The 26,104-nt window shown below is 54.5% G+C and overlaps 1 protein-coding gene across 1 annotated transcript; it reads left to right on the top strand.

Annotated features, from left to right (window-relative positions):
- The first annotated feature begins 267 nt into the window (after window positions 1–267).
- On the top strand, window positions 268–25,232 carry LOC136474073 (uncharacterized). Its single transcript, XM_066471687.1, has 5 exons — window positions 268–498; window positions 573–746; window positions 22,880–24,077; window positions 24,180–24,649; window positions 24,759–25,232. Exons 1-5 carry the CDS (start codon window positions 484–486, stop codon window positions 24,783–24,785), a joined length of 1,884 nt encoding a protein of 627 aa, XP_066327784.1. The 5' UTR covers window positions 268–483; the 3' UTR covers window positions 24,786–25,232.
- The last annotated feature ends 872 nt before the right edge of the window (window positions 25,233–26,104 follow it).

The raw sequence follows: 26,104 nt of genomic DNA, 5'->3' as shown, positions 1-26,104 counted from the left end.
ATAAAAAAAAACCAAAGCTGAAATCCCTCGAGAAGCCTCGCTAAATAGGTCTAGAATTACACAAAATGTATATCGTTACGGTTACGAGTATCCAAACCAGGCTGCCAAAACCGGCACATTTCCTATGTGCGCCCGAGCCACACGTGACACACCTCCTCCCCTTTGCGCAATTTCCCCAAACCACAAGGCTCTCTCCACCATGACCGGAACATTAGGGTAGTTGGGCTTCCACCTCCCGCTTCCGCTTCCGCCCCCAAAAATTGGAAACAGGCCCCCCTCCTCCACTCCAACGGACGCAAGCAGCCAGTGAAAAGGCGAGGGCGGGCGGGCGCAGCAGCGGCTGCCGCGCCGCGCCCACCTCCCTCTCCGCCTTTCCGTTTTCCCGCACCTCTATTGCAACCGCCACAGCCCCTAGCACCAGCAACAACCAACTCCCCCTTCTCCCCTGTCCCCTCTTCTCCCCAATCTATTTCCCGCTCCAAAATGGCGGACTCCCAGGTGAAATTCCTCTCCCTGTACCCCGCCGCCGCTGCCGGATGCTGTTCGAGCTGATCGGGGGTTTTTTCGTGTAGGTGGAGGCGATGAAAAAGGCGTACGCCGGGATCATGCTCAACATGGCGCAGGAGTCGGCGGCGCGGGTGCTGGCGGCGGAGCGGCGAGCGGCGGCGCTCGCGGCCGGGCTCGAGGCCGCCAAGGAGGACGGCGTCGCCGCGCTCCTGCGGCTCAAGGCCATCATGGCAGCCAGGGTATACCTCTCCCTCCCTCCGCTCTCTCCGCTCGAACCGCTCGCTTTGGTTGGGTGCTTCGTGAATCGTTTCGAATTATTTTTTTTTGGATTTTGCTGGTGTGCGCATGATACGAGCAGTTTGGATTGGAGGATGCGAGGCTTTGCGTTTTAGGGGAGGTTTTGGGATTGATTGTATCGGGCGGAGTTCGGAATTCTTGTTTCTGTTCGCCGGATGTTGGTGGTGAAGGCCCATTTCAAATTTGGAATTCGGGTGACTGGGATTTGGAGCTCGTTGGATAGGGATTTCGTCTTCTCGGTTTCGTGGCCCTGGTTTCTGTTTTAGGGATGATGGCGGTGAAGGCCCATTTCAAATTTGGAATTCGGGTGACTGGGATTTGGAGCTCGTAGGATAGCGATTTCGTCTTCTTGTTTCGTGGTGCTGGTTCCTGGTTTCAGGATGGTGGTGGTGAAGGTCCAGTTCAAATTTCGCATTCGGATGACTGGGATGTGGAGCTTGTAGGATAGGGATTTCGTCCTCTCGATTTTGTGTTCCTGTTTTCTGCTATCGGGATGTTGGTGCTCCAGTTCAAATTCGGCGTTCGTAACACCTGGGTTTGGAGCTCGTAGGATGGGGATTTCGTCTTCTGGATTCTGTGCTTCTTGGTTCTGCAATCGGGATGTTGGTGGTGCAGTTCAAATTTCTTATTGGGATGTTGGGATTTAGAGCTCGTAGTATATGAATGATGGATTTCGTCCTCAGGATTTTGCAATTGTGCATTGTTGTTTTTGCAGTGGTATTGTTAGAACTTAGATAGCTTTGTATCTTTTCCCCTCGGCTGGTTCATAGAATCCAGAATAAGTAATACATTCTTTTGTGCGTGGGTGGGAGAATGGTTATTAGACTTGGAATCACCGAATATGTTTGAAAAAACAAATATCATGCTTTGGGATTGTTAGTTCTTAATGCAGTAGCATTACAGATTTGCCACGACTATGGCTGTGGAGTAGACCAGTATTCAGGGGCTAATAGACTAACATGTGTTAAACGCCCAGCTGTATGTGCTTTGTCTTACAGTGTTAGCATCTGTGTTTGAGTGCTTCTAAGTTTGCAGGGGCATGGTGCACAATCTGTTGATATTGTTGGAGTCGTCAAGCATCTGAAGGGGTATTCAGATTATTCTTTTATTCTGATAACTCAGAGGAGGGTGCTGCTGTGGTTGCTGGAAGCCTAAAACCATTAGACTGATTGGGACGCACTGGTTTTTAATTATTATAGGCTTTTGATGTGCCCTTGCTGAAGGGCGGGCCTGGTGCAAGCGGTAGAGTCTTACCGCCTGTGACCGGAAGGTTCCGGGTTCGAGTCGCGGTCTCCTCGCATTGCACAGGCGAGGGTAAGGCTTGCCACTAACACCCTTCTCCAGACCCCGCACAGAGCGGTAGCTCTCTGCACTGGGTACGCCCTTTTGATGTGCCCTTGCTACCGTGTCTTCACTGATTTGTTGCATTTGCCTTGACAATTCCTTTGTTTTTCCCACCTGTCTGGATGTTTTTCCCTGTGTTAGGAATGTGCTATTTCTGTCTAATGCTGTATGCCTCAAAATATAGCATATCTAGCCAGTACTGGTGATTTTGGCAATACTGCTGGTAAAAAAATGGGTTTATGCTTGTTTGAGGGTAATGCTGAATCAAATAAATTATAATTGCAACTTTTGGTGTCTCCTTGATTGGAACCCAGAGTTGGGGCATAGGGGCAACTGTCCTGCAGAAAATTGCTCGTGAATATATTTTCTTTTGGGTTGATTTCCATACCACACTATTGTTTTTGGTTTCTGCCAGATTGTACAGTGCAGCAGTTCCCCCTGGTCTTATTGTTAAATTTACACCAATCATTGTGATCATTTCTTGAAGGGCGGGCCTGGTGCAAGCGGTAGAGTCTTACCGCCTGTGACCGGAAGGTCCCGGGTTCGAGTCGCGGTCTCCTTGCATTGCACAGGCGAGGGTAAGGCTTGCCACTGCTTCCCCAGACCCCGCACAGAGCGGGAGCTCTCTGCACTGGGTACGCCCATTGTGATCATTTCATATTTAGAGTGATTCTTGATATTTTAGCAGACTATTTTTGGAACTTCAGTGTCGACTTTATTTCCATGTAATGCATAGGATTGGAATTGTCAATGTTATGGCCAGGTCCACTACAGAAAGGGTCCACTGCTGTTTCATGCTACCTTCAGAGACTTGGTGCAGTTTTGATTGTGAAGGTTCATGGAAACAATACATTCACATTGTGTAATGGCCAAATTGTCATATGGATTGTTACAATCCAGATAGCGATGCCTCTCCACATTAGGTTACTGTGGTGAACTAGTCCCAGTCACAGATTCATTGTATGTTATGTTCTGAACTAGAGTTATTACCAATTTTGAGATTTGATATATAAGGTCTTTTGCAATGTAAATTCATTACTCATATCCACCTACTATTTTCTTAGGACGTTGTAGAAATAATATGATTTGTCATTGGTGCCATGTTTTGATTTAGCATCCTTCTATGGTGCTTACCTATGCTAAATTTGTCAATTTTTTCCCCATGTGCATATGGTAATATTATGATCTGGCCGGTTTTTCTTTGAAATGAGGTGGAAAAGGAATAGCTGGATCTGCTCAAAGCATGGATGATCAATTAAGAAGCATATTTTTTAATTATATAATATGCTAATGCATATTTGATTGTCAAAAAGAGAACAGCTCTGCAACTATAGCTTTCAACCAGCCTAATCTTCGAGTCCATTATCCATGGCTGGTTTAGTGCTATCATCTTGTAGACTTGTACAAGGAGCTACCCAGACAATTTACAAGTCTAGAATGAAGTAGAAAAGGTCGTTTACTACAATTTTTTTTCAGAATACGAATAGAAGAAGCTAGCTATAGATCACTTGGTAGACTGCGCTAAATAGGACATCCACCATCCACCTAGGCTCAAACCACTCAACCCGGGCACATCCAAATTTGGGTACCTCCCTGAGATTTCTTAGTTCTTACTCGTTTGATGACACTAACAGGCGCTTTGTACGGAGGATTCAAGAATCGGAGGTCAGAGAAGCCTTGAAAAGGATGAAAGGGGGCAAAGCGATGGGCCCTGATGGTATCCCAATCAAGGTGTGGAGATGTCTCGGGGATATAGCTATAGTATGGCTAACCAAGATGTTCAACAATATCTTTCGATCGAATAAGATGCCTGAGGTGTGGAGAAGAAGCATATTGGTACCAATCTACAAGAACAAGGGAGATATCCAAAGTTGTACTAATTATCGGGGAATTAAGTTGATGAGCCACACTATGAAGTTATGAGAGAGAGTCATTGAGCAGCGCCTGTGAGGAACGACGTAGATATCAACAAACCAATTTGGTTTCATGCCCGGAAGGTCAACCACAGAAGCAATCTTCTTAATAAGACAGGTTATGGAGCGGTTTAGAGAGCAGAAGGACCTCCACTTGGTTTTCATTGACTTGGAGAAGGCTTATGACAAGATACCAAGAAATGTTATGTGGTGGTCTTTGTAAAAACATAAAGTCCCATCAAAGTACGTGACCCTCATCAAGGACATGTACCATAATGTTGTGACTAGTGTTCGAACAAACGATGGTAACACAGATTACTTCCCGATTAAAATTTGACTTCATCAAGGGTCAGCCTTAAGCCCGTATCTTTTTGCTTTGGTAATGGATGAGGTTACCAGGAACATACAAGGGGATATCCCTTGGTGTATGTTGTTCACTGATGATGTAGTGTTAGTGGATGAAAGTCAGGCGGGAGTAAATAGGAAGGGGGAATTCCTTGTGAGCCATTAAAAAAGATCGCAATCTCTTGTGAGCCACTGGAAAAGTTCAGTGGACTTCAGCGCCACTGCTTCAACTTTTTTTTGCCCTCCATGCCACTGTCGTCAGATTGAGCTCTAACGGTGTCAAACTGCAGGTGTGAAAAGTCGAAAATACCCTTAAGTCTAAATATGTTATTAATTTATTTTGAGCATCTTAACGACTTCAAATGAAAAAACTCAAAACTAGAAAGTTGTAGATCTCGTCGAGATCTATAATTTTCATATAAAAATTATCTTCATTTAATTTCGCAAAAAAAGATATGATTTGATATGATTAATATATCTTAGAAAAATCATATCTTTTTTGCGGTATTAAAAGAAGATAATTTTTATATGAAAATTATAGATCTCGACGAGATCTACAACTTTCTAGTTTTGAGTTTTTTTCATTTGCAGTCGTTAAGATGCTCAAAAAAAATTAATGACATATTTAGGCTTAAGGGTATTTTCGACTTTTCACACCTGCAGTTTGACACCGTTAGAGCCCAATCTGACGGCAGTGGCATGGAGGGCAAAAAAAAGTTGGAGCAGTGGCGCTGAAGTCCGCTGAACTTTTCCAGTGGCTCAAAGGAGATTGCGATCTTTTTTAATGCCTCACAAGGAATTCCCCTAAATAAGAAACTAGAGTTATAGCGGCTGTCGGTGTTTTGGAACCGGGGGTCCCTCAACCAACGAGTGAATTTGTGCTGCGTGCCCCTAATCCCGGATGGTGATGCAAAGAGACACAAGGTTTATACTGGTTCAGGCAATCGAGGCCCTACGTCCAGTCTGAGAGATCGATCTTGTATTCCTTGCACCGGAGAGCTCGTAGTAGGGGTTACAAGCTAGGTGAGAGAGGGAGCTAGCCCCAGGTCTCGGCGAGGGTGGCGCGGGCTGCTTGAGGCGTTGTTCCCAAGCAGCGTAGAAGTGTGTAGTTCTATCGGTGTGTTCGTCTTTCTGCTTCCTTTCCCCCCCAGAAATGGCCCCGGTCCCTCCCTTTTATACTCTAAGGGAGAACCGGGAACGTACATACGGTGCTGCATAGCGCTTCTATAAATGGGGGTGGCGTGTCCAAGTCCTGTAGCCGGCCACTGTTGTGGTATGGTCGATGGAGTGGCCCTGTCCTTGTCGTGCAGAAGTGACGCGCCGGTCATACTTGATCTTATGCGTCGTGGGGCTCCAGTACAGCTTGATGCAGGACACGGCGGGCGACGTGCTGGTCACCGTGCGATGACGTCGTAGGGAGCTGTGGCTCTGCAGATGCCGAGGCCGAGCCATCGCGGGGGGCTCGGCGGACATGGATCCTCAGGCTGCCGAGCCCCTGAAGCCAACTGCCGAGGCCTTGGAGGGAATTATTGGTCCTGGGTACTGATTTCGAGGCCACAGTAGCCCAGACGTGGCTCCCCACGCTGCGTTGTCCTCGGAGCAGGAGTTGGCAGCACAGTGAGGCATGGGCGTCAACCATGTGCGTGGTGGTTAGTACAGTGGCGGGTAACCCCTGCCCAGTTCGGGCGACGTGCAGGTCATCGTGTGATGACGTCGTAGGGAGCTGCGGCTCTGCAGGTGCCGAGGCCGAGCCATCGCGGGGGGCTTGGCGGACATGGATCCTCAGGCTGCCGAGGCCCTGGAGGGAATTATTGGCCCTGGGTACTGATTCCGAGGCCACAGTAGCCCAGACGTGGCTCCCCACGCTGCGTTGTCCTCGGAGCAGGAGTTGGCAGCATAGTGAGGTACGGGCGTCAACCATGTGCATAGTGGTTAGCACAGTGGCGGGTAACCCCTGCCCAGTCCTGCCTCCTGTCCCGTCGGCCATTCCGCTGTACTGTGCCGAGCATGCGGTCGATGTCAGGGGCGGCAGTTGGCTGAGTTAATGCGACACGACGTTTTGTCAGAGGGACGGGAGAAGGAAGAGGCAGCGGAGTGCTGCCGAGCCCGCCTCGCGCGAGACGGAGGGTCGGTGGCCCGGCCGAGGCCTTTGGTGGGGGATCGCTCGAGGTCAGTGGTGAGGGGGCCTCGGGCGAGTCGGAGAATCGGCCGAGGCCAGCGATGTTTAGCTGGTTTCGATTTTTACGAAGTCTAAGCAGTCGTTTTTTGGGTCTTGCTTAGGGTACCCCTTCTCACGGTATCCGACAGTAGCCCCCGAGCCTTGGGGGGAGTGGAGGCACTCCCCCTGAGGTTCTGACGAGAATTGGCTCTTGATAGTTCCTGTCGGGATGGTGTTTTGTACTCGAGGTTTCGGTGGGTGCGCGCGAGCGCACCCGCCGGGTGTAGCCCCCGAGGCCCTGGAGGAGTGATTTCACTTCTTCAGGGGCTTTTTTCTCTTTCGAGTGAGGCGTTTTCATTGTGTTTGCCGGGCCCGTGGGTGCGAGTTCGGATCGCAGGGCCTTGACGATGCTGCGGAAAGAGCCCCTTAGCCTCCGTCTGGAGCGAGAGGGCCGTCAGGGGTTCCCCCGGCTTTTTGTACGACCCTCGTGCTTCCTTTTCGCTCGGAAGGAGGGGTGGAAGATGCCATGCTACCCTCGGTGGGCACGAGCGACGGCATTTCCGGTGAGCTGTTATCGGGTAAGTCTGAGTGGAGGCCCGTACCCCGTTCGCTGGGGGTCGGCTAGCGGTCCGGAGACGCGCTCCAAGAGTACCGGCGGGTTTCTCTAGTGGGTGCCGAGGCCGTTCGCTGGGCCTCGGTGGCTCGGTGCCTCCCTACGGTGGGATCCCATTCGGAGACCTCCCTGCCGGTCTCGGACACGACACAGGGCGCGCCCGTACAGGCTCGCCCGTAGTCGTCCCTGACTCTTTTGCCCTGGGGTAGCTGTCGAAACCCCTGGGGACCCAGCCTTCGAACCCCTGGACCGTAATGGGCTTGGGTCGCTCTGTCTTTATCTTGGGTGCAGGAAGAGCCCCCGAGCCTCTGCACGGAGCGAGAGGGCGGTCAGGGGTCCTCCCGACTTTTTTGTCCGTCCCCCGCACGTCCTTTTCGCTCGGACGGGGGGGCTGTTTGCCGAGCCCACTCGTGTGCGAGCTTGAGCCGCTGGGTCTCGGCAAAGTTGCAGGAGGAGCCCCCGAGTCTCTCGCACGGAGCGAGAGAGCGGTCAGAGGTCCTCCTGGCTTTTGGTTCGCCCCTCGCGCGTGAGGGTCTGTCTGCCGAGCCCCCCTTGGGTGCGAGCCTAGGTCGCGGGGTCTCGGCGTCTTTTGCGGAAGGAGCTCCCTAGCCTCTGCACGGAGCAAGAGGACCGTCAGGAGTTCTTCTGGCTTTTTGAACGACCCTCGCGCTTCCTTTTCGCTCGGAAGGAGGGTTTGTTTTGCCGAGCCCCCTCGTGTGCGAGCCTAAGTCGCTGGGCCTCGGCAATGTTTTGCAGGAAGAGTCCCTTAGCCTCTGCGCGGGGCAAGAGGGCCGTCAGGGATTCTTCTGACTTTTTATTCGACCCTCGCGCTTCCTTTTCGCTCGGAAGGAGGGGTGGAATGTGCCACGCTACCCTCGGTGGGCGCGAGCGATGGCATTTCCGGTGAACTGTTATCGGGTAAGTCCGAGTGGAGGCCCGTACCCCGTTCGCTGGGGGTCGGCTAGCGGTCCGGAGACGCGCTCCAAGAGTACCGGAGGGTTTCTCTAGTGGGTGCCGAGGCCGTTCGCTGGGCCTCGGTGGCTCGGTGCCTCCCTACGGTGGGATCCCATTCGGAGACCTCCCTGCCGGTCTCGGACACGACACAGGGCGTCCCAAGCGTTTCGCTTGCTTGGGCCTCGGCCTCGTATAGGCTCGCCCGTAGTCGCCCCTGACTCTGTTGCCCTGGGGCGGCTGTCGAAACCCCTAAGGGCCCAGCCTTCGAACCCCTGGACCGTAGCGGGCTCGGTGCCCAGTTCCTTTGCCTGAAAGGAATCGGGGGGGGGGGGGGGTTATTTCTCTCCCTACGGCTAATAACGGCAGGCGCGTCTTTTGAGGCGGCTTTTTCGGGGAGGCGAAACGGCGCCTGCTGTTACTGCGGTTGGACGCGACGTGGCGTCAGCCGACGGGACGTATCTGCACGCGCGATTTAATGAGGAGGGAGCGGGCGCGTGGGCGGTAAGACCGGATCTGGATAACCGCGCCGGATTTTTTGGGGGAAACTTCCCCGATTTCGTCGCCCGGTGGTTTCGTCTTGTCCCTACATAAATACGCAAAGAACCTCGCCCTTCCCCTTCTTACCTTTTCCGCATTCGCTTTTGCTGCCTCCGTGCCGTTGCTGAGAGCATAGAGTGCCGGGGAGGAGAAGGGCGAGAGCGAGAGACTGAAAGAGAGAGGGAGAGAGATTACCGCCGTAGCAACGTCCTCCGCCGCGCAATGGCTGGTGGTCCCGTCATCCTCCCGGCGGATCCCTGGGAGCGGTCCGACGTCACCGAGGAAAAGCTGCAGTCGCTCGTGGAGGCCGGTCTTCTTCGCCCGATCACCGACCCTGACGAGCCGGAGTGGATTGCTCCGGGGAACGAGTCGGAGCCGAGGCCGCGCGACGGCTACGTGGTGAGCTTCGTCGTCTTCCACGAGCGAGGCCTCGGGTTGCCGGTGGATAACTTCATGCGGGCGCTCCCGCACTACTATGGCGGCCGGGGGGAACGAGGGGGGCTCGGAAGGTGCAGAGGGCCGGCGGCTGCACCCTTCACGTGCGCCAGGACCGGCAGTCCCTCTATATCCCGGCCCAGCTGTCATCGTCCAACTGTCGTTGGTATGACGGCTGGTTCTACCTCCGCAACGACGGCGGAGGACTTCCCCCTTATACCGGGCGGGTTGTAGAGAGTCAACCAGAGAAATGGGGATATGGCGTCATCAAGGTCGATCAGCCTAGGCTGGAACCGCTCTTGAGGGCCTTGGGGAAGCTGCGTGACCACGGCCTTTCGGCGGCCGTGGTTGTGGCGGCTTTTCACCGCCGGAGGGTGTTGCCGCTGATGGCCCGGCGGCGGCGGCTGTTCGAGATGACCCCGGGCGATCCGATCGCCGGTATCAAGATGTCCGCCTTCGCCCTTACCGACGACGAGACCCTGCGTCGGGTGAGAGAGGCGGTAGACGGGAAGCCGAAGATTGACGATTTGATGCCGTTCCCGATGCGCCCGTCGCGGGGGTATGTCTCGCTGGTAAGTTGGATGTTGCCGAGGCTTTCGCGGCCTTCTTGTTTTTCGCCCCTTTTTTTTTGTCTGTCGTCTTACTTCGTCGTTCCCACAGGGGATAAGAGACGTGCGAGGCTCCCCGCCGCCCGTTCCCGAGGACGCCCGGCGGCGATCCGTGAACAGGGCGCGCGCCGAGGAGGAGAAGAAGAAGAAAGATGCCAAGGAGGCGAAGCGCACGAAGAAGATCCTCGCGCGCGAAAAGCTGGACGCCCGTCGCCGGCGTCAGAGGCTCGACGGTCTCCCGTTGGAGCCGTCTCCCTCGTCGTCGGTGTCGGATTCTTCGGGCGACGGCGGCGGGCGCGAGGTGGGGACGGCCTGCCTGGAACACCTCCCCGACATTAGGGAGCTGGTGCCCGGGGCGCCGGCAAGGAGCCTGACGCCCCTAGGAGGAGGTGTCCCGGGGCCGGTGGCGGCTCGTCCCGGGGCCGAGGCCGACACGCCCGAGGCGCGGGTGTCGGAGGAGCGTGCCGTCAGCCCGATGAGTTCGACGGTGGAGGTGGAGCGAGCGACGGTGGGGGCGACCCCATTGTCTCCGCGAAGGGTCGAGGAGGTGCCGGGGTCCGACGGAGGCCAGCTGGCACCGGTGGACACCGAGGCCGCGCTGCTGCCACCACCGCCGCCGTTGCAGAGGAGGCTGGCGGTGTCGAAGCGGCTGCATCCACGTTCGCGGTAAGCGTCTTTTCTGGTGGAGTCCGTAGTACTTCTTGTTTGCCCCTTGGTCGCATGCTGACCTTGGGAGTGTCTTTGCTTCCAGCCAGACGCATCTGGTGGAAGATCCTGCCTTGGCGCCCCGTAAGGCGCTCAAGGTGAACGTTAGCTCCTCCGCCCATCAGGCAGCGGAGGCGCAGGCTGGCGTGCAGCGTGGCGCGGCGTCGGGCGGGGCCGTTTCGGAGGAGGCGGCTGCCCAGGAAAAGGGTGCCGAGGCGGCCGCGGAGCGAGTGGAGGAGGAGGAGCCCACGCCCCGCGATGTCGTGGGTCTTGGGGCGAAGGAGGCTGGGGCGTCCTCCATTGCCGAGGCCATTGAGGGTGAGGCCGGAGCCCCCAAGACCTCCGAAGTCAGGGCGGTGGACGCCGGGGCCACCGAGGTAGAGATGGCGGAGGCCAGAGCCCCTGGGTCCGTCGAGGCCGAGGCGATGGAGGTGGAGACGGAGCAAGTTTTGGCGCCGCCCCTGGTTCAAACAATCTCGTCTGATGATTCCTCCCAAGGGAAGGAGGCGGCGGACGTCGAGGTGGCCAGTACCGCGGAGCAACCAGTCCCAGATCCCGCCGAGGGGAGTTCGGCCCTTGCCCGGCTACGGCCCGAGCCCCGTGGGTGGAACTTCCCGCGTGTTTTCTGGCGGAACCGGGCTGACCCCGAGGGGGAGCCCGTGTTCGCCCTTGAAGATACCGCAGAGGGGGGGCGATGGGATACCCTCGAGCAGTACCGCCAACTGGCAGTGCGGTCGCTGCAGACAGCGATGACTATTATGGGACGGGACTTGCCCGGTGTCACCCAGGTACGTACTTTCCTCTCTCGTGCCGCGTTGTTTTCTCTCCGAGCCCCCTCGCAGTGTGTGACGTGCGTTTTTTGTTTTGCCTCTTTAGGAGCTCGAGACCCGATCGCTTGGGAAATCGGTATTCCTACGAAGGGAGAGGGATATCTGGGACCAGCTCCGGCGGCAGAAGGGCCTGCTCGTCGATGCCCAGGGGCTTTTGTCGGCGCGGAGTGCGGAAGTGGAGGACCTCCGCCTTCGTTGTGCTGACATTCAGGCCGAGTTGGCCACGGCTAAAGAGCAGTCTGCCCCTCTGGTGGCGAAGATCAAGGAACTGGAGGAGGAGCGAGACTCCTTCAGGTCTCGGGCCCAAGAAGCGACGGCCTCTGCGAAGGCCACAGCCGGGCAGCTGGGTGCGGAGCAGAGCGAGCATCAGGCGACGAAAGTCGCCTTGGCAGAGGCTACCAAGGCGGCCGAGGCCTCTCGGGTCGAGGTCTTAGCCTGGAAGAACAAGGCCGAGGGTAAGTTCCGCTGAACCGTGTTCCTTGTTTCATTTGTTCCGGTTCGCGTTTGACTCCTGACCCCTCGTTGCGCCGTAGATCTGGAGAAAGAGGCTTCCCAGGCGGCTGAGGCCTCCGTCGCAGCGCAAGCGGCGCTGGATGTTGAGGTTCGGGAGCACGAGGCGCTGCGCAGCGCTGTCCGTACCGCCTGCGAGGCCCTGGACGTCGAGGAGGTCCAATCAGCCAGCTCCCTTGGGAGCCGCCTGATTGCGTTGAGCGGCCGCGTCCACGAGAGGCTCCGGGGGGCGTTGCACACGGGTGTCAAGCGCGCCCTGGCCGTCGTCTCCTCGCACTACGCCATCAACCTCGAGGCTGTCAGCGACGGCTACGTGTTGCCAGAAGATGACGAGGAGGCTGATGCGGAGGTCGTGAAGCTGTTGGAGGCGGCCGAGGCACCTGGCACAGCGCTGGCCAGTCTGTTTGAAGAAGAGGTGGTCCCTCCCGCGCCGGCCGCCGATCCTTGAGCTTTGACCTGGGCCAAAAGGGGCCATGTAACCGGATTGGGTTAGTTGTCATACCGTGACGTCTTTGTGGCCGTCGAGGCCTTTAAAGTATTTGCGTATGTGCGTCTTTTAACCGTTTTCTGTTCTACTTCCGAGCCTGTGCCCTCTGTCTCGATCTTGGGAACCCGCAAAGAAATCCCTCGAGACCTAAGTCGTCCTTCGGCGAAGGGTGGTGAGGGAGCTGCCGTAGCCCAGAGGCGTAGGCCGTTCTCACGACTCGACCGGCCCTTTGGCCTCCAGACAAGCTTTTGGTCTTTGGGTTTCTTGTGAGGGTCCCGTCAGAGCGCGAGAGAGTTTGGCGTAGAAATTTTTTGAAAGACCATTAACAAACGGTGTTCGGGACTTAGGGGGGGTTCCCCCTTTTTAGCCCCCGAGGGAGGCTCGGCTTTGCAGAGGCAGAGCCGAGTCTCCCTTATAGCGCTATTGTGACGTCAAGCCCCTATTGATAGACAAGCTCTCTTCACAGAACTTCCTCGGAGCCTACGCTGTCCTTTGGGTGAAAAGGTGGTGAGGGAGCTGCCGTAGCCCGGAGGCGTAGGCCGTTCTCACGGCTCGGCCGGCCTTTTCGCCTTTGAGACGATCGTACGGTCCTTAGGTTCTATACAATCGACTTGTCTATAAGGGGGGGTTCCTCGAAAGATTATAACAACTAAGAACGCTTCTTTATTGTATTTCGAGAAACAATGTAAACAACGTTTGGAAATTTAAGGGTAGAAACGACGTAGCTGTTCTATGTTCCAAGCGTTGGTGAAGATTTCGCCCTTCTCGTTGGCTAACTTGTAGGTCCCGGGCTTCAGCACTTGAGCGACGATGTACGGCCCTTCCCAGGGTGGGGTCAGCTTGTGGCGGCCCTTGTTGCTCTGCCTCAGTCTCAGCACCAGGTCGCCCACCTTCAGGTCTCGGCTTTGGACGCGCCGGGCTTGGTAGCGTCGTAGGGCTTGCTGGTACCTGGCTGAGTGTAGCAGCGCGACGTCTCGGGCTTCCTCCAGTTGGTCGAGGGCGTCTTCGCGGGCAGTGCGGTTGCTTTGCTCGTTGTACGCCTGTAGCCTCGGGGAACCGTATTCTAAGTCAGTGGGGAGGATGGCCTCGGCTCCATAGACCAGGAAGAACGGTGTGAATCCTGTGGCTCGGCTCGGGGTATTCCTTAGGCTCCAGATGACTGACGGGAGTTCGGCAAGCCATTTCTTGCCAAACTTCTTCAACTGATTGAATATTCTTGGCTTAAGGCCTTGTAGGATCATGCCGTTGGCACGCTCTACTTGGCCATTCGTCCTTGGGTGCCCTACGGCCGACCAGGCCACCCGGATGTGGTGGTCGTCGCAGAACGTTAGGAACTTGCGACCGGTGAATTGTGTCCCATTGTCAGTGATGATGGTGTTAGGAACCCCGAACCTGTGGATGATATCCGTAAAGAACAGCACCGCTTGCTCAGATTTGATCTGAGCGATCGGACGAGCCTCGATCCATTTGGAGAATTTGTCGATAGCTACCAGCAGATGGGTATAGCCCCCGGGTGCCTTCTGCAGAGGCCCAACCATGTCCAGCCCCCACACAGCGAATGGCCATGTGATGGGGATGGTTTGGAGGGCTTGGGCCGGGAGGTGCGTCTGTCGAGCGTAGTACTGGCATCCCTCGCAGGAGCGTACTAGCTTCGTGGCGTCGGCCATCGCCGTTGGCCAATAGAAACCTTGGCGGAAGGCGTTACCCACGAGCGCCCGAGGCGCCGCGTGGTGCCCGCAGACTCCCGCGTGCAAGTCCCAAAGTAAGGATTGGCCAGCCTCGGTGGTGATGCATCGTTGGAGAATACCAGATGGGCTGCGCCTATACAACTCGCCGTCGCAGAGGACGTAAGTCTTGGCGCGTCGCGCAAGCCGTCGGGCTTCGGTTCTGTTAGCAGGAAGCTCTCCTCGAACGAGGCGACCAAGGAAAGGGACTCGCCAGTCCGTTCCTTGGTCGGCCTTGGGAGGCTCTGCGTCAATCGCCATGGCCTCGGGCTCGGCGGGCGGGGTCTCGGCAGCAGAGGGGGCCTCGGGCCCTGCGGTGGGCTCGGCCGATGGGCCCTCTTCCGTCGCCGAGGCGTAGTCGACGGATGGCTTGTGGAGGTCTCTGGCGAAGACGTTCGGGGGGACCGGGGTCCGTGCCGACGCCATCTTTGCCAGTTCGTCCGCGGCCTCGTTGAACTTTTGTGCAACGTGGTTGAGTTCGAGACTGTCGAACTTGTTCTCCAGGCGACGTACTATCGCGCAGTACGCCTTCATTTTGGGGTCATGGCAGCTTGACTCTTTCATCACCTGATCGACGACGAGCTGCGAATCACCCCGTACGTCGAGACGTCGTACTCCAAGTTCGATGGCGATTTGCAGGCCGTTGACGAGGGCCTCGTATTCGGCGACATTGTTGGAGGCGGCGAAGTGAAGCCGGATCATGTAGCGCATGTGTACTCCGAGGGGCGAGACCAGGAGCAGGCCCGCGCCAGCCCCAGTCTTCATCAGAGACCCGTCGAAGTACATGGTCCAGCATTCTGATTGGATCTGAACGGGTGACAGCTGTGTGTCGGTCCATTCGGCTACAAAGTCGGACAGGACCTGTGATTTGATCGCTTTCCGAGGCGCGAAAGACAAGGTTTCCCCCATGAGTTCGACAGCCCACTTGGCTATTCTACCCGAGCCAAGACTACGGTGTAAACCAGCTTCTGGATGTGGGGGTAACGCGTCTTAGTCTCGGAGAGCACTTCGCTGATGAAGTAAACAGGTCGTTGGATGGGTAGAGCATGTCCCTTCTCCTGCCTCTCGACTACTACGGCCACGCTGACCACTTGGGTCGTCGCAGTGACGTAGAGTAAGTGGTGCTCACCCTCGGTGGGCGGAACCAGGACGGGGGGGTTGGTGAGCAGTGCTTTGAGCCTGGCGAGGGCTTCCTCGGCCTCGGTGGTCCAAGAAAAGCGCTCGGACTTTCTCAAGAGGCGGTACAGGGGCAGGCCTTTTTCGCCGAGGCGCGAGATGAAGCGGCTTAGGGCCGCAAGGCATCCCATGACCCTCTGCACCCCTTTGAGGTCTCGGATCGGGCCCATGTTGGTCACGGACGAGACCTTCTCCGGGTTGGCCTCGATCCCACGTTCCGAGACTATGAATCCCAAGAGCATGCCTCGGGGAACCCCGAAGACACACTTCTCGGGGTTGAGCTTGATGCCCTTCTTTCTGAGACATGTGAAGGCAACCTCCAAGTCGCCGACGAGATCACCGGCCTTCCTGGACTTGACTACGATGTCATCCACGTAGGCCTCAACGGTTCGTCCGATGTGTTCGCCAAAGACTTGGATCATGCACCGTTGGTAAGTAGCCCCTGCGTTTCTGAGGCCGAACGGCATGGTTATGTAGCAGTACATGCCGAATGGGGTGATGAAAGAAGTCGCGAGCTGGTCGGACTCTTTCATCTTGATTTGGTGGTAACCGGAATACGCATCAAGGAAGGAGAGGGTTTCGCATCCTGCAGTGGAGTCGACGATTTGGTCAATTCGTGGTAGTGGGAATGGGACTTTCGGGCATGCTTTATTTAGACCAGTAGTAGTCCACGCACATCCTCCACTTGCCACTTTTCTTCCTGACTAATACAGGGTTAGCCAACCACTCTGGATGGAATACTTCCTTGATGAACCCGGCTGCCATGAGCTTCTGCACTTCTTCGCCGATGGCCCTGCGCTTCTCCTCGTCAAATCGGCGCAGGCGCTGCTTTGCCGGCCTGGAGCCTGCCCGGATATCTAAGGCGTGCTCGGCGACCTCCCTTGGTATGCCCGGCATGTCCGAGGGACTCCACGCGAACATATCGACGTTCGCACGGAGAAAGTCGACGAGCACGGCCTCCTATTTGCTGTCGAGGGTGGCGCTGATCTTCAGTCCTCGGCCGTCGGGGACGGTGGGATCGACTGGGACGAGCTTGACGGCCTCCGCGGGCTCGAAGGTCCCGGCGCGCCGCTTGGCGTCGGGAACCTCGCTACCAAGCTGGTCGAGATCGGCGATGAGGGTCTCGGCCTCCACGATGGCCTCGGCGTACTCGATGCACTCGACGTCGCAGTCGTATGCATGTTCGTACGTGGACTCGACGGTGATGATGCCGTTGGGGCCTGGCATCTTGAGCTTGAGGTAGGTGTAGTTGGGGATCGCCATGAACTTGGCGTAGCACGGGCGCCCCAAGATGGCGTGGTAAGCCCCCTTGAATTCAACCACCTCGAAGGTGAGGACCTCCTTACGGTAGTTGGAGGGAGTGCCAAAGCAGACGGGTAAGTCGATGCGCCCGAGGGGTCGTGTGCGCTTTCCTGGCACTGACGCCATGGAAGGGCGCGGAACCGCCTCGAAGCCGTGATTGGTCGAGCTCCAGGAGCTCCAGAGTGTTGACGTAGAGGATGTTGAGGCCGCTGCCTCCGTCCATGAGCACTTTGGTGAGCCGGGTGTTGCCGACGATCGGGTCGACGACAAGCGGGTACTGCCCGGGGTTTGGAACATAATCGGGGTGGTCATCCCGATCAAAGGTGATTGCTTCCCGAGACCAATCGAGGTACCGGGGGGTGGCCACCCTGACCGAGAAGACCTCCCGGCGTTCCCTCTTTCGCTGGCGCGCCGTGAGGCATGCCGAGGGTCCGCCAAAGATCATGAAGGCGTTGCGTACCTCGGGAAACCCATCATCTTTATCGCCGTCCCTTTCGCCGGCGCCCCTTTTCCTGGCCTCATCGTCGTCGGGGAGCCCAAGCCTGGCGTAGTAACGCCGGAGCATGGTGCACTCCTCGAGGGCATGCTTCACCGGACCTTGATGGTAAGGGCAGGGCTTCTTCAGCATGTCGTCAAATAGCCCGGGGCCGCGGGGGCCTCGGGGATTCCTGCGATCTGTTGTGGCGACATGGACAGCCTCGAGGACCTCCTGCTTCCCTGGGCGACCCTTCTTCTTTCTCTTGGGGACGCGGGTGGGCGAGGCCTCGGGGGCCTCGTCCTTCTGCTTCCCCTTGGCGTCGTTGTTGGGGAAGATGGCCCCCACCGCCTCTTCGCCCGAGGCGAAGTTGGTGGCGATGTCGAGGAGCGCGGCGGCAGAGCGCGGGACGTTGCGTCCTAACTCTCGGACCAAGTCCCGACAAGTGGTGCCGGAGAGGAAAGCCTGGACGATCTCCGAGTCGCCGACGCTGGGTAGCTCGGTGCACTGTTTGGAGAAGCGCCGGATGAAGTCTCGGAGAGACTCGTCCGGCTTCTGGCGGCAGCTCTTAAGATCCCAGGAATTCCCAAGGCGCACGTAAGTGCTCTGGAAGTTCCCGACGAAGATCCTAACCAAGTCGCGCCAGTCGTGGATTTGCGAGGGAGGGAGATGCTCAAGCCAGGCTCGCGCCGAGTCCGACAAGAGCAAAGGGAGATTGCGGATGATGAGCAGATCATCGTCCGCGCCACCTAGTTGGCAGGCCAGGCGGTAATCGGCGAGCCAGAGTTCCGGGTTGGTCTCGCCGCTGTACTTCGCGAGGTTGGCCGGCTGTCGGAACCGGGAGGGGAAAGGAGCAACGCGGATGGCCCTGCTGAAGACCCGAGGTCCTGGCGGCTCAGGGGAAGGACTGCGGTCCTCACCGCTGTCGTAGCGACCGCCTCGGTGTGGGTGGTAGCCTCGGGCGGCTCCGTCATCGTGGCGCCGTCGCCTGCCAACTACTTCGTGGTCGCCCTGTGCCTCGCGTTGGTCCCTAGGTCGATCGCGCACCGAGGGGGCTCCGTTGGCCGTCGGCGCGCGAGCGGGCTCGGGACGGACCGAGGCATCCTGGCCCCGGCGAGGTCGCGCCGTGGGTTGCTCCGAAGTGCCTCCGCGCCGGCGGGAGGCGGAACTTTCGGCCTGCTGTACCGCTGCGGTCTCGAGGAGGTCGCGGAGCTCTTCGCGGACCCGTCGCCCCTTCGGTGGTGGAGGGCTCGGGCATTGCTCGGACCAGCATCGCAGCCGCTGCGACATTCTGGCTAGCGCGATTAAAGATTGGGGGTGGCTCTCCCCCCTCGTTGTCGTTGATGCGGTGATGGACGTCGCGGGCCCTCCCTCGGGCTCCCTCCGCCCTCACCGCGCCCTTGCTGCTCCTGCTCGAGAGTGTCCCGAAGCTGTTGCAGAAGGAGTCGGTCTTGTTCGACCTTGGCTTGAAGCTCGCGGAGCTGCTCCAGGTCTGGGCGTCGATGCCCCCCGCGGACGGGATTCTCGTTCCGTGCTGTCGGGGCTTCGAGACGCGGAGGTGTGGACATCACCCGCCCCTGCCCGGGGCGGGGAATGGTTGCCTGTCCTCTCTTCCTCTTCGCCCGCCCTTGGCATCTCGAGCCCGACGTGGAAGCACTCACGGGATGGATCGTAAGTCCCTTCGTCGTCGGAGTCGGAATAGCCGAGGCAGTAGTCGCTTGCGGCCAAGAATTGGCGCAAAGCCCCAGGGTTGTGGAGTTCGGAGAAATCCACCCCGGGCCATGCCTCGTCCTCGTCCGAGGGGTCGGAGTGGGTGCTCAGGTCGAGAGCGAAGCGCTGGCGGCGTTCCGAGGGGTGCTCGTGAGCGGCAGCGTAAGCGTTGGCATAAGAGGCGGCGGCATTTCTCAACCCAAAGGGGTATGGGGACGGTGCCGTCTCCATATTCTGCCCCGCCGGGGTCGGCTCTTCAGGGAGTGGTGGAGCGGAGCTAGATGACTGGGCATCGGCGCGAGCCACCGGCGATTTTCCTTCGTCCATGCTCAGGCCAGACAGGTCCCCAGCCAGGGACCCCGTACCAACAGCTGGCCGTAGGATATCGGCGGGGAGTGGCGTGCCGCCCCGGGTTCGCGTAGCGTCGGGGTGGCATTGCTCGCGTCGTGCCTGGCGAGCGTGGCGAGAGCGGCCGCCCGGGCGCCGCCTACGCCTGGGCTGCCAGGGGCGTGACTTCATCGTCGGACGGTGGGGCTCGAGGAGTGAGGAGCACCATGTCGTACTCATGCCCTAGAGACATGAACTCCAGGCTCCCGAACCAAACTACGGTGCCGAGACGCAATGGTCCGTATGGGGTCTGCCATCCGGAACTTGCTAGGATGACGAAGCTGACACGCAGAGTCCCCTACCTGGCGCGCCAACTGTCGGTGTTTTGGAACCGGGGGTCCCTCAACCAACGAGTGAATTTGTGCTGCGTGCTCCTAATCCCGGATGGTGATGCAAAGAGACACAAGGTTTATACTGGTTCAGGCAATCGAGGCCCTACGTCCAGTCTGAGAGATCGATCTTGTATTCCTTGCACCGGAGTGCTCGTAGTAGGGGTTACAAGCTAGGTGAGAGAGGGAGCTAGCCCCAGGTCTCGGCGAGGGTGGCGCGGGCTGCTTGAGGCGTTGTTCCCAAGCAGCGTAGAAGTGTGTAGTTCTATCGGTGTGTTCGTCTTTCTGCTTCCTTTCCCCCCCAGAAATGGCCCCGGTCCCTCCCTTTTATACTCTAAGGGAGAACCGGGAACGTACATACGGTGCTGCATAGCGCTTCTATAAATGGGGGTGGCGTGTCCAAGTCCTGTAGCCGGCCACTGTTGTGGTATGGTCGATGGAGTGGCCCTGTCCTTGTCGTGCAGAAGTGACGCGCCGGTCATACTTGATCTTATGCGTCGTGGGGCTCCAGTACAGCTTGATGCAGGACACGGTGGGCGACGTGCTGGTCACCGTGCGATGACGTCGTAGGGAGCTGTGGCTCTGCAGATGCCGAGGCCGAGCCATCGCGGGGGGCTCGGCGGACATGGATCCTCAGGCTGCCGAGCCCCTGAAGCCAACTGCCGAGGCCTTGGAGGGAATTATTGGTCCTGGGTACTGATTTCGAGGCCACAGTAGCCCAGACGTGGCTCCCCACGCTGCGTTGTCCTCGGAGCAGGAGTTGGCAGCACAGTGAGGCATGGGCGTCAACCATGTGCGTGGTGGTTAGTACAGTGGCGGGTAACCCCTGCCCAGTTCGGGCGACGTGCAGGTCATCGTGTGATGACGTCGTAGGGAGCTGCGGCTCTGCAGGTGCCGAGGCCGAGCCATCGCGGGGGGCTTGGCGGACATGGATCCTCAGGCTGCCGGGCCCCTGCAGCAAACTGCCGAGGCCCTGGAGGGAATTATTGGCCCTGGGTACTGATTCCGAGGCCACAGTAGCCCAGACGTGGCTCCCCACGCTGCGTTGTCCTCGGAGCAGGAGTTGGCAGCATAGTGAGGTACGGGCGTCAACCATGTGCATAGTGGTTAGCACAGTGGCGGGTAACCCCTGCCCAGTCCTGCCTCCTGTCCCGTCGGTCATTCCGCTGTACTGTGCCGAGCATGCGGTCGATGTCAGGGGCGGCAGTTGGCTGAGTTAATGCGACACGACGTTTTGTCAGAGGGACGGGAGAAGGAAGAGGCAGCGGAGTGCTGCCGAGCCCGCCTCGCGCGAGACGGAGGGTCGGTGGCCCGGCCGAGGCCTTTGGTGGGGGATCGCTCGAGGTCAGTGGTGAGGGGGCCTCGTGCGAGTCGGAGAATCGGCCGAGGCCAGCGATGTTTAGCTGGTTTCGATTTTTACGAAGTCTAAGCAGTCGTTTTTTGGGTCTTGCTTAGGGTACCCCTTCTCACGGTATCCGACAGCGGCAGACCCTTGAGTCTAAAGGTTTTAGATTGAGCAGAACTAAAACCGAATACATGATATGCGACTTTGGCGAAGTTGTATAGGAGGAGGGAGATGTGAGTTTGGAAGGTCAAGTAGTATCTAAGAAGGATACCTTTCGGTATCTGGGATCGATGCTACTGAGGGATGGAGATATTGATGCGGACGTTAGCCATAGAATCAAAGTAGGGTGGATCAATCGGCGACAAGCTTATGACATTCTCTGTGACAAGAGGGTATCACAAAAGCTAAAAGGCAAGTTCTATAGAACGGCGATTAGACCGGCTATGTTGTTGGAGTAGAATGTTGGCCTACAAAGATTCGACATGTTCAACAACTGAGTGTTGCAGAATTGCGTTTGTTGTGATGGATTTGTGGTCACACAAAAATGGACCGAGTTTAGAACGATGATATACGTGATCGCCTAGAGGTAGCACCAATTGAAGAAAAGCTTCTCCAACATTGGTTGAGGTGGTTTGGTCATGTCCAAAGGAGACCTCCAGAGGCACCAGTGCATTGTGGAGTCCTAAGCGAAGCTAATAATATGAGAAGAGAGAGGAAGACCGAAATTGACATGGGGGGAGACAATAAAAAGAGATTTGAAAGCTTGGGATATACCTAGAGATCTATGTTTGAATAGGAGTATTTGAAAAGCAGCTATTGATGTGCCTGAACCGTGACTTGGGGCTCTTGGTGGATTTCAACTCTAGTCTACCCCAACTTGCTTGGGACTGAAAGACTATGTTGTCGTTGTTGTTGTTGTTGTTGTACTAGTGTATGCCTTCGGTATCTCCCTACCTTAGGAGCAGGGCCAGGGGGACGTGTCTCCCTGTGGTTAGTGCTCTTTTATTTTTTGGAATACGATAGTAAAAGCCTCTATTGTCGGGGACCAATACTAGGGTACCCGAAGGGGAGAAGCTAATGGCCATCAACATTGATTCATCCGAGCAGTCAAGAGCGCGACTACAGCTCCAGCCAACCCCCAGGTGCGCGGGCTCCGCCTCGCCCGACCCTTGGGTTTGTGCTCTGCCTCGCCTGTTTGTAACCTCTACTACAAACTTTCAGTGCTAGTAACACGAGAAGCAGCGACGAACTGGATGTAGGGACTTTCTGCCCGAACCAGTATAAACCTCGTGTCCTCTAAAGCACACCATCCGAGCCAGACGCGTAATACTAGAAATTTACTCGTCGGTGGTAACTCGAAACACCGACATCTATCTATAAACTCCTGAACACAGCCTATTTTGTCGCATGTATAAGGAAGACTCAACCAACCTAGGAGGGACTAAGTGGCATTGTAAATAGGGCGTAGGGCGTACCCAGTGCAGAGAGCTTCCGCTCTGTGCGGGGTCTGGGGAAGGATGTCAGTGGCCAGTCTTACCCTCGCCTGTGCAATGCGAGGCGACCGTGACTCGAACCTAGGACCTTCCGGTCATAGGCGGTAAGACTCTACCGCTTGCAGCAGGCCCGCCCTTCGCATTGTAAATAAGAAGAAATAATTTCAAGTCAAAGAGGACTCGGACGTGGGTAGTGAGCTTGTACATACACACTCACACCGAGTTAGGCCAGTTCCTGTGTTGCATATCATATGATTTTCGAGAAAATAGTGATTGTTTTTTGGCTGTGTATGTTACACGTTCCAATCGTGTCATAGTATAACTATTCACTAATATTTTTTTTCCTTAAATGTTCGATAAGGACTCATGGGATTTATCCCCTCCTAGTGTGGGGCCTTGAGTAGGATGATTGGCTTCCCTACTCCATTGCCCTAGAGTTGGGTCAGCCAGTTATGCAAGGGCTCCATGTTTGAGTTTTTTGTTTCTTTTTTTATGACACCAACAGATTGTATGGAATGAATTGAGCCAGTGGTCAGTCAATGCGATTCACTTTTTGTTCAGATTTATTTTTCTTTTAAAAAATATGTCCATATGTGTAACAGCAGCTGTCTAGTTATTTGCTTTTGAACTTCATCTATATGTTGTCTTGTTTGTAATGAATGCATTCCTGAAACTTGTTAGCGTGTCTTCTGCAGATAAAAGAGAAAGAACTGGAAGCTTTGGTGCATGTTAAGAAGATCAAGGAACTGGAAGAGCAATTGCATGGTTCACAAAATGCTATGGCCTCGCTTAAGGTTGAGCTGCAGAGGGCAAATACTGAATTAGATCTGACAAGGAAAACTTTAGCTGATGAAAGAATAAATAGCCTTCCCACATCCAATAACATTTATTCTAATAAAAACGCCAGCCCTTGTTCTAAGATGCATCAACAAGGAGTATCGTTGAAGAATAAAAAGGCTGCAGACAACAGTGATGACACTTGCCTTGTTCCGATAACCGAGAAGGAGAATGAAGCAGTGGAAAACTTGGAGGACATGGATCGTCGCAGTCCTGATCTGCCATCATTAATGGAAAGAAATAAGAAACCAAAGTTCTATCATAATGGGTGTACACAGCGTATTCATGCACTTAAACAGCAGACTCAAAGTACAGATGCATTCCTGAAGCAAAATCAGAAGCAGACCACTGCATTAAATAGCCGCTCAAAGGCCAGAAAGAACAATGCTGCTAAAACCCCATGCCACACAAGGTCCATCATGGAACAGATACTTCAAACGAAATTTCTGGGTAAGTTCAAGCGCAAGAGAGGCAGAAGAAGCAGGCCTAGTTATAAGCATGATAATTCCAGTGAGCATGGGGAAGCGGAATATAAGTTCTCTGATAGATCTGAATCTGATGGAAATGGCTGCTTGCTGCTACTTCAGGCACTTGAAGAGGATCTTTCACCTCTAAAGATGTCTGCTGAACATGATGGGGAGGCCTTTACTGACCTGAAGGAAGACTTGAAAATGAATAGGAGGGATGCTGAGTTAAGCCGCTGTACTGCTTTCCCGGAACTTATTGATGTACTTGCAGTCAACAGCGTGCAAATGAAAAGAAGAAAAAGAACAAAGACTGTCAGGGTTTTGGAAGATGATTTTTCTGAAACCAAAAGTGTTCCTGAGCCAGCTAACACCCAGCTTAGGACCAGTGAGAAAAGCATGTCTGGTAATCAATTGATCTCTGAGATGACTGAGAATCGCTCTGATACCCCCACCAGAAACAGCGGCCCTTTCTTGAAATGTGCTACTGGAAACTTGATGCATCAGACTGATGCTGGTAATGGTCAATTTGATCCTGAAATCACCTCTTCAGTGTTCCTTCAGTCGACCAAAGGTGAAACTACAGATTATGGTACGTCCAGAAAGCTTTTTTTGTTTGCATGTTCTATCCTTTCATGTAAAATTGGTCAATTTTTAATGTGGTTTTAATCAAAACATTCTTAACATGATGCAGGTAACTTGGTGGTGGACCAGCAGGAGCTGATAACACCAAACAATAATACTGCAAGCTTGAAAGAAGTTAATGAGGATGGAAGCTGCAGTTTGGCTTCACCTAAGGCTGATGCTTCGACTCTTAGCTCCGTAGACAAAGAAAATTTGAAGGCGTCTTCTGGACTTCCTGTGCAAGCTTTAGAGAAACATGATATTTCAGTTGGCAGCTCCCTGAACAAAAAAGAACATACAAAGGCATCTTCTGGAGCTTCCATGCAAGCTGAAGGTGCCAGACATATCAAATACACATTCAATCGCAGAAAGCGCAAGGGTATGTCTATTGACAGCACCCCTCAGCGTGCTGTCCCTGAGGAGAGCAGTGACTTGTGTAGTCCAACTAACAAGCAAAAGCTTCATCCAGATCATGTGGAACAGGATCATTTGATAGATTCTCCACAAGGCGACAGTCAATTAGTTCAGGTTGCCGAACAGGTAAGCGATTTTTGCCATTTCTTTATATTAGTGCTATGTACGCACTTTTAATAGTGAACATCTATCAGGCAGTCACATATCAGTATTAACCATTTCTATTGTTTTGCAGCTCATTTTGTTGTCAGAGCATATGTGATTAGAGTTTTGATACATAAAGCGGAAGAAAGGACTGGTTTGGTGACCTAATATTAGGAGACTCCTGATAAGTGAATTTTGTAATAATCTAAATCCATTTGATTTCTTCCTTGATGCGTAGGAGAGTTCCGGTGGCGACAACAGAGGTATTAAGGAAGCAGCTCAACTCGAGGGTGTACTGTAGCAGAGTGTATAGATTAAGCAGTAAGTTCAACTGTTATTAGTTGATGATGACATTGAAGTTAGTGTTTAAGTGATAAGTTTTTAGTTATCGTTGTGTAATTGTGTTATTTATCGAGTCATTAGAATTCAAAAGGGAAAGAATTGCTCCCTGCACAGATGTATTTAAATTTTAAATCATTTTAAATCATTCTCTATCACTCAATCTCCTTGCCCCCCTTAAGGTTTTCTGTTTTCTGGAGCTCCATTCTCGCAGTATATCCTTTGTAGTTTGTCTTTGTTGCCAACTTCATCTATTTATACCCCTTATTTCATTACTGTTGATGTATTATAGGATGCTATCTGATACTTGTATCCTGGCTCTGTACGCTACTCCATGTCCTATATTACTGGAGGCGGTGTAAGCAAGAACAGACTCTGTTTCTTTGTGAAACAGAACTAGTGGGATAATTCTAAGCCAGCAGCAGCTACAGTGAAAGTATCCATTCGCACAGGAACAGACTCTCTTTGTTACTCTAGGTAGCTTCTATACTCTATAGAAAAGTTCCTGGCATTCAATGTTAAACAGGTTCAGCTGATGAAAAATGAAGAGAAAATGCAATTTTCTACGCTTGATAATTTAGTAGACTTGATAATTGATATATGGCGCAATATGATGCATTTCACCTATGATCTCATTGAACAATTTGACCCCTGCTTATTTAGTCCCCACACTCTGCCACTGCCCCATTTAGGTCATCACTGCCCGATTTAGGTCATATCAGTGAACGGATAGCAATATGCCAAGGTTTTTAGGAGTTCACTTGTAGCACCCATAAGAGTCCCTGCTAACTAGTACTCCCTCCGTCTAGAAAAACATACAATTCTAACACAGTACCATGTTTTAGTATATCCGATCATGTTTGACCAATTATAGATTATAGATAAAAAACTATAAATATTTATAACATCAAATAAATATCATTAGATCAAGTATGAAATATATTTTTATAATAAATTAATTAATTTAGAGTCATAAATATAAATATTATTCACTAAAAACTTAGTCAAATGTGAACAATTTTATTTGGCACGTAACTCATAGTTGTATGTTTTCTTAGAAAGAGGGAATACGAGGTTACAAGGGGACTTAAATGCCCC

Source organism: Miscanthus floridulus, chromosome 8 (assembly GCF_019320115.1).
Source record: "Miscanthus floridulus cultivar M001 chromosome 8, ASM1932011v1, whole genome shotgun sequence".
Taxonomy (NCBI): domain Eukaryota; kingdom Viridiplantae; phylum Streptophyta; class Magnoliopsida; order Poales; family Poaceae; genus Miscanthus; species Miscanthus floridulus.
The sequence above is the reverse complement of the archived record's forward strand: the minus strand, read 5'-3'. Positions and strand labels throughout refer to the sequence as shown.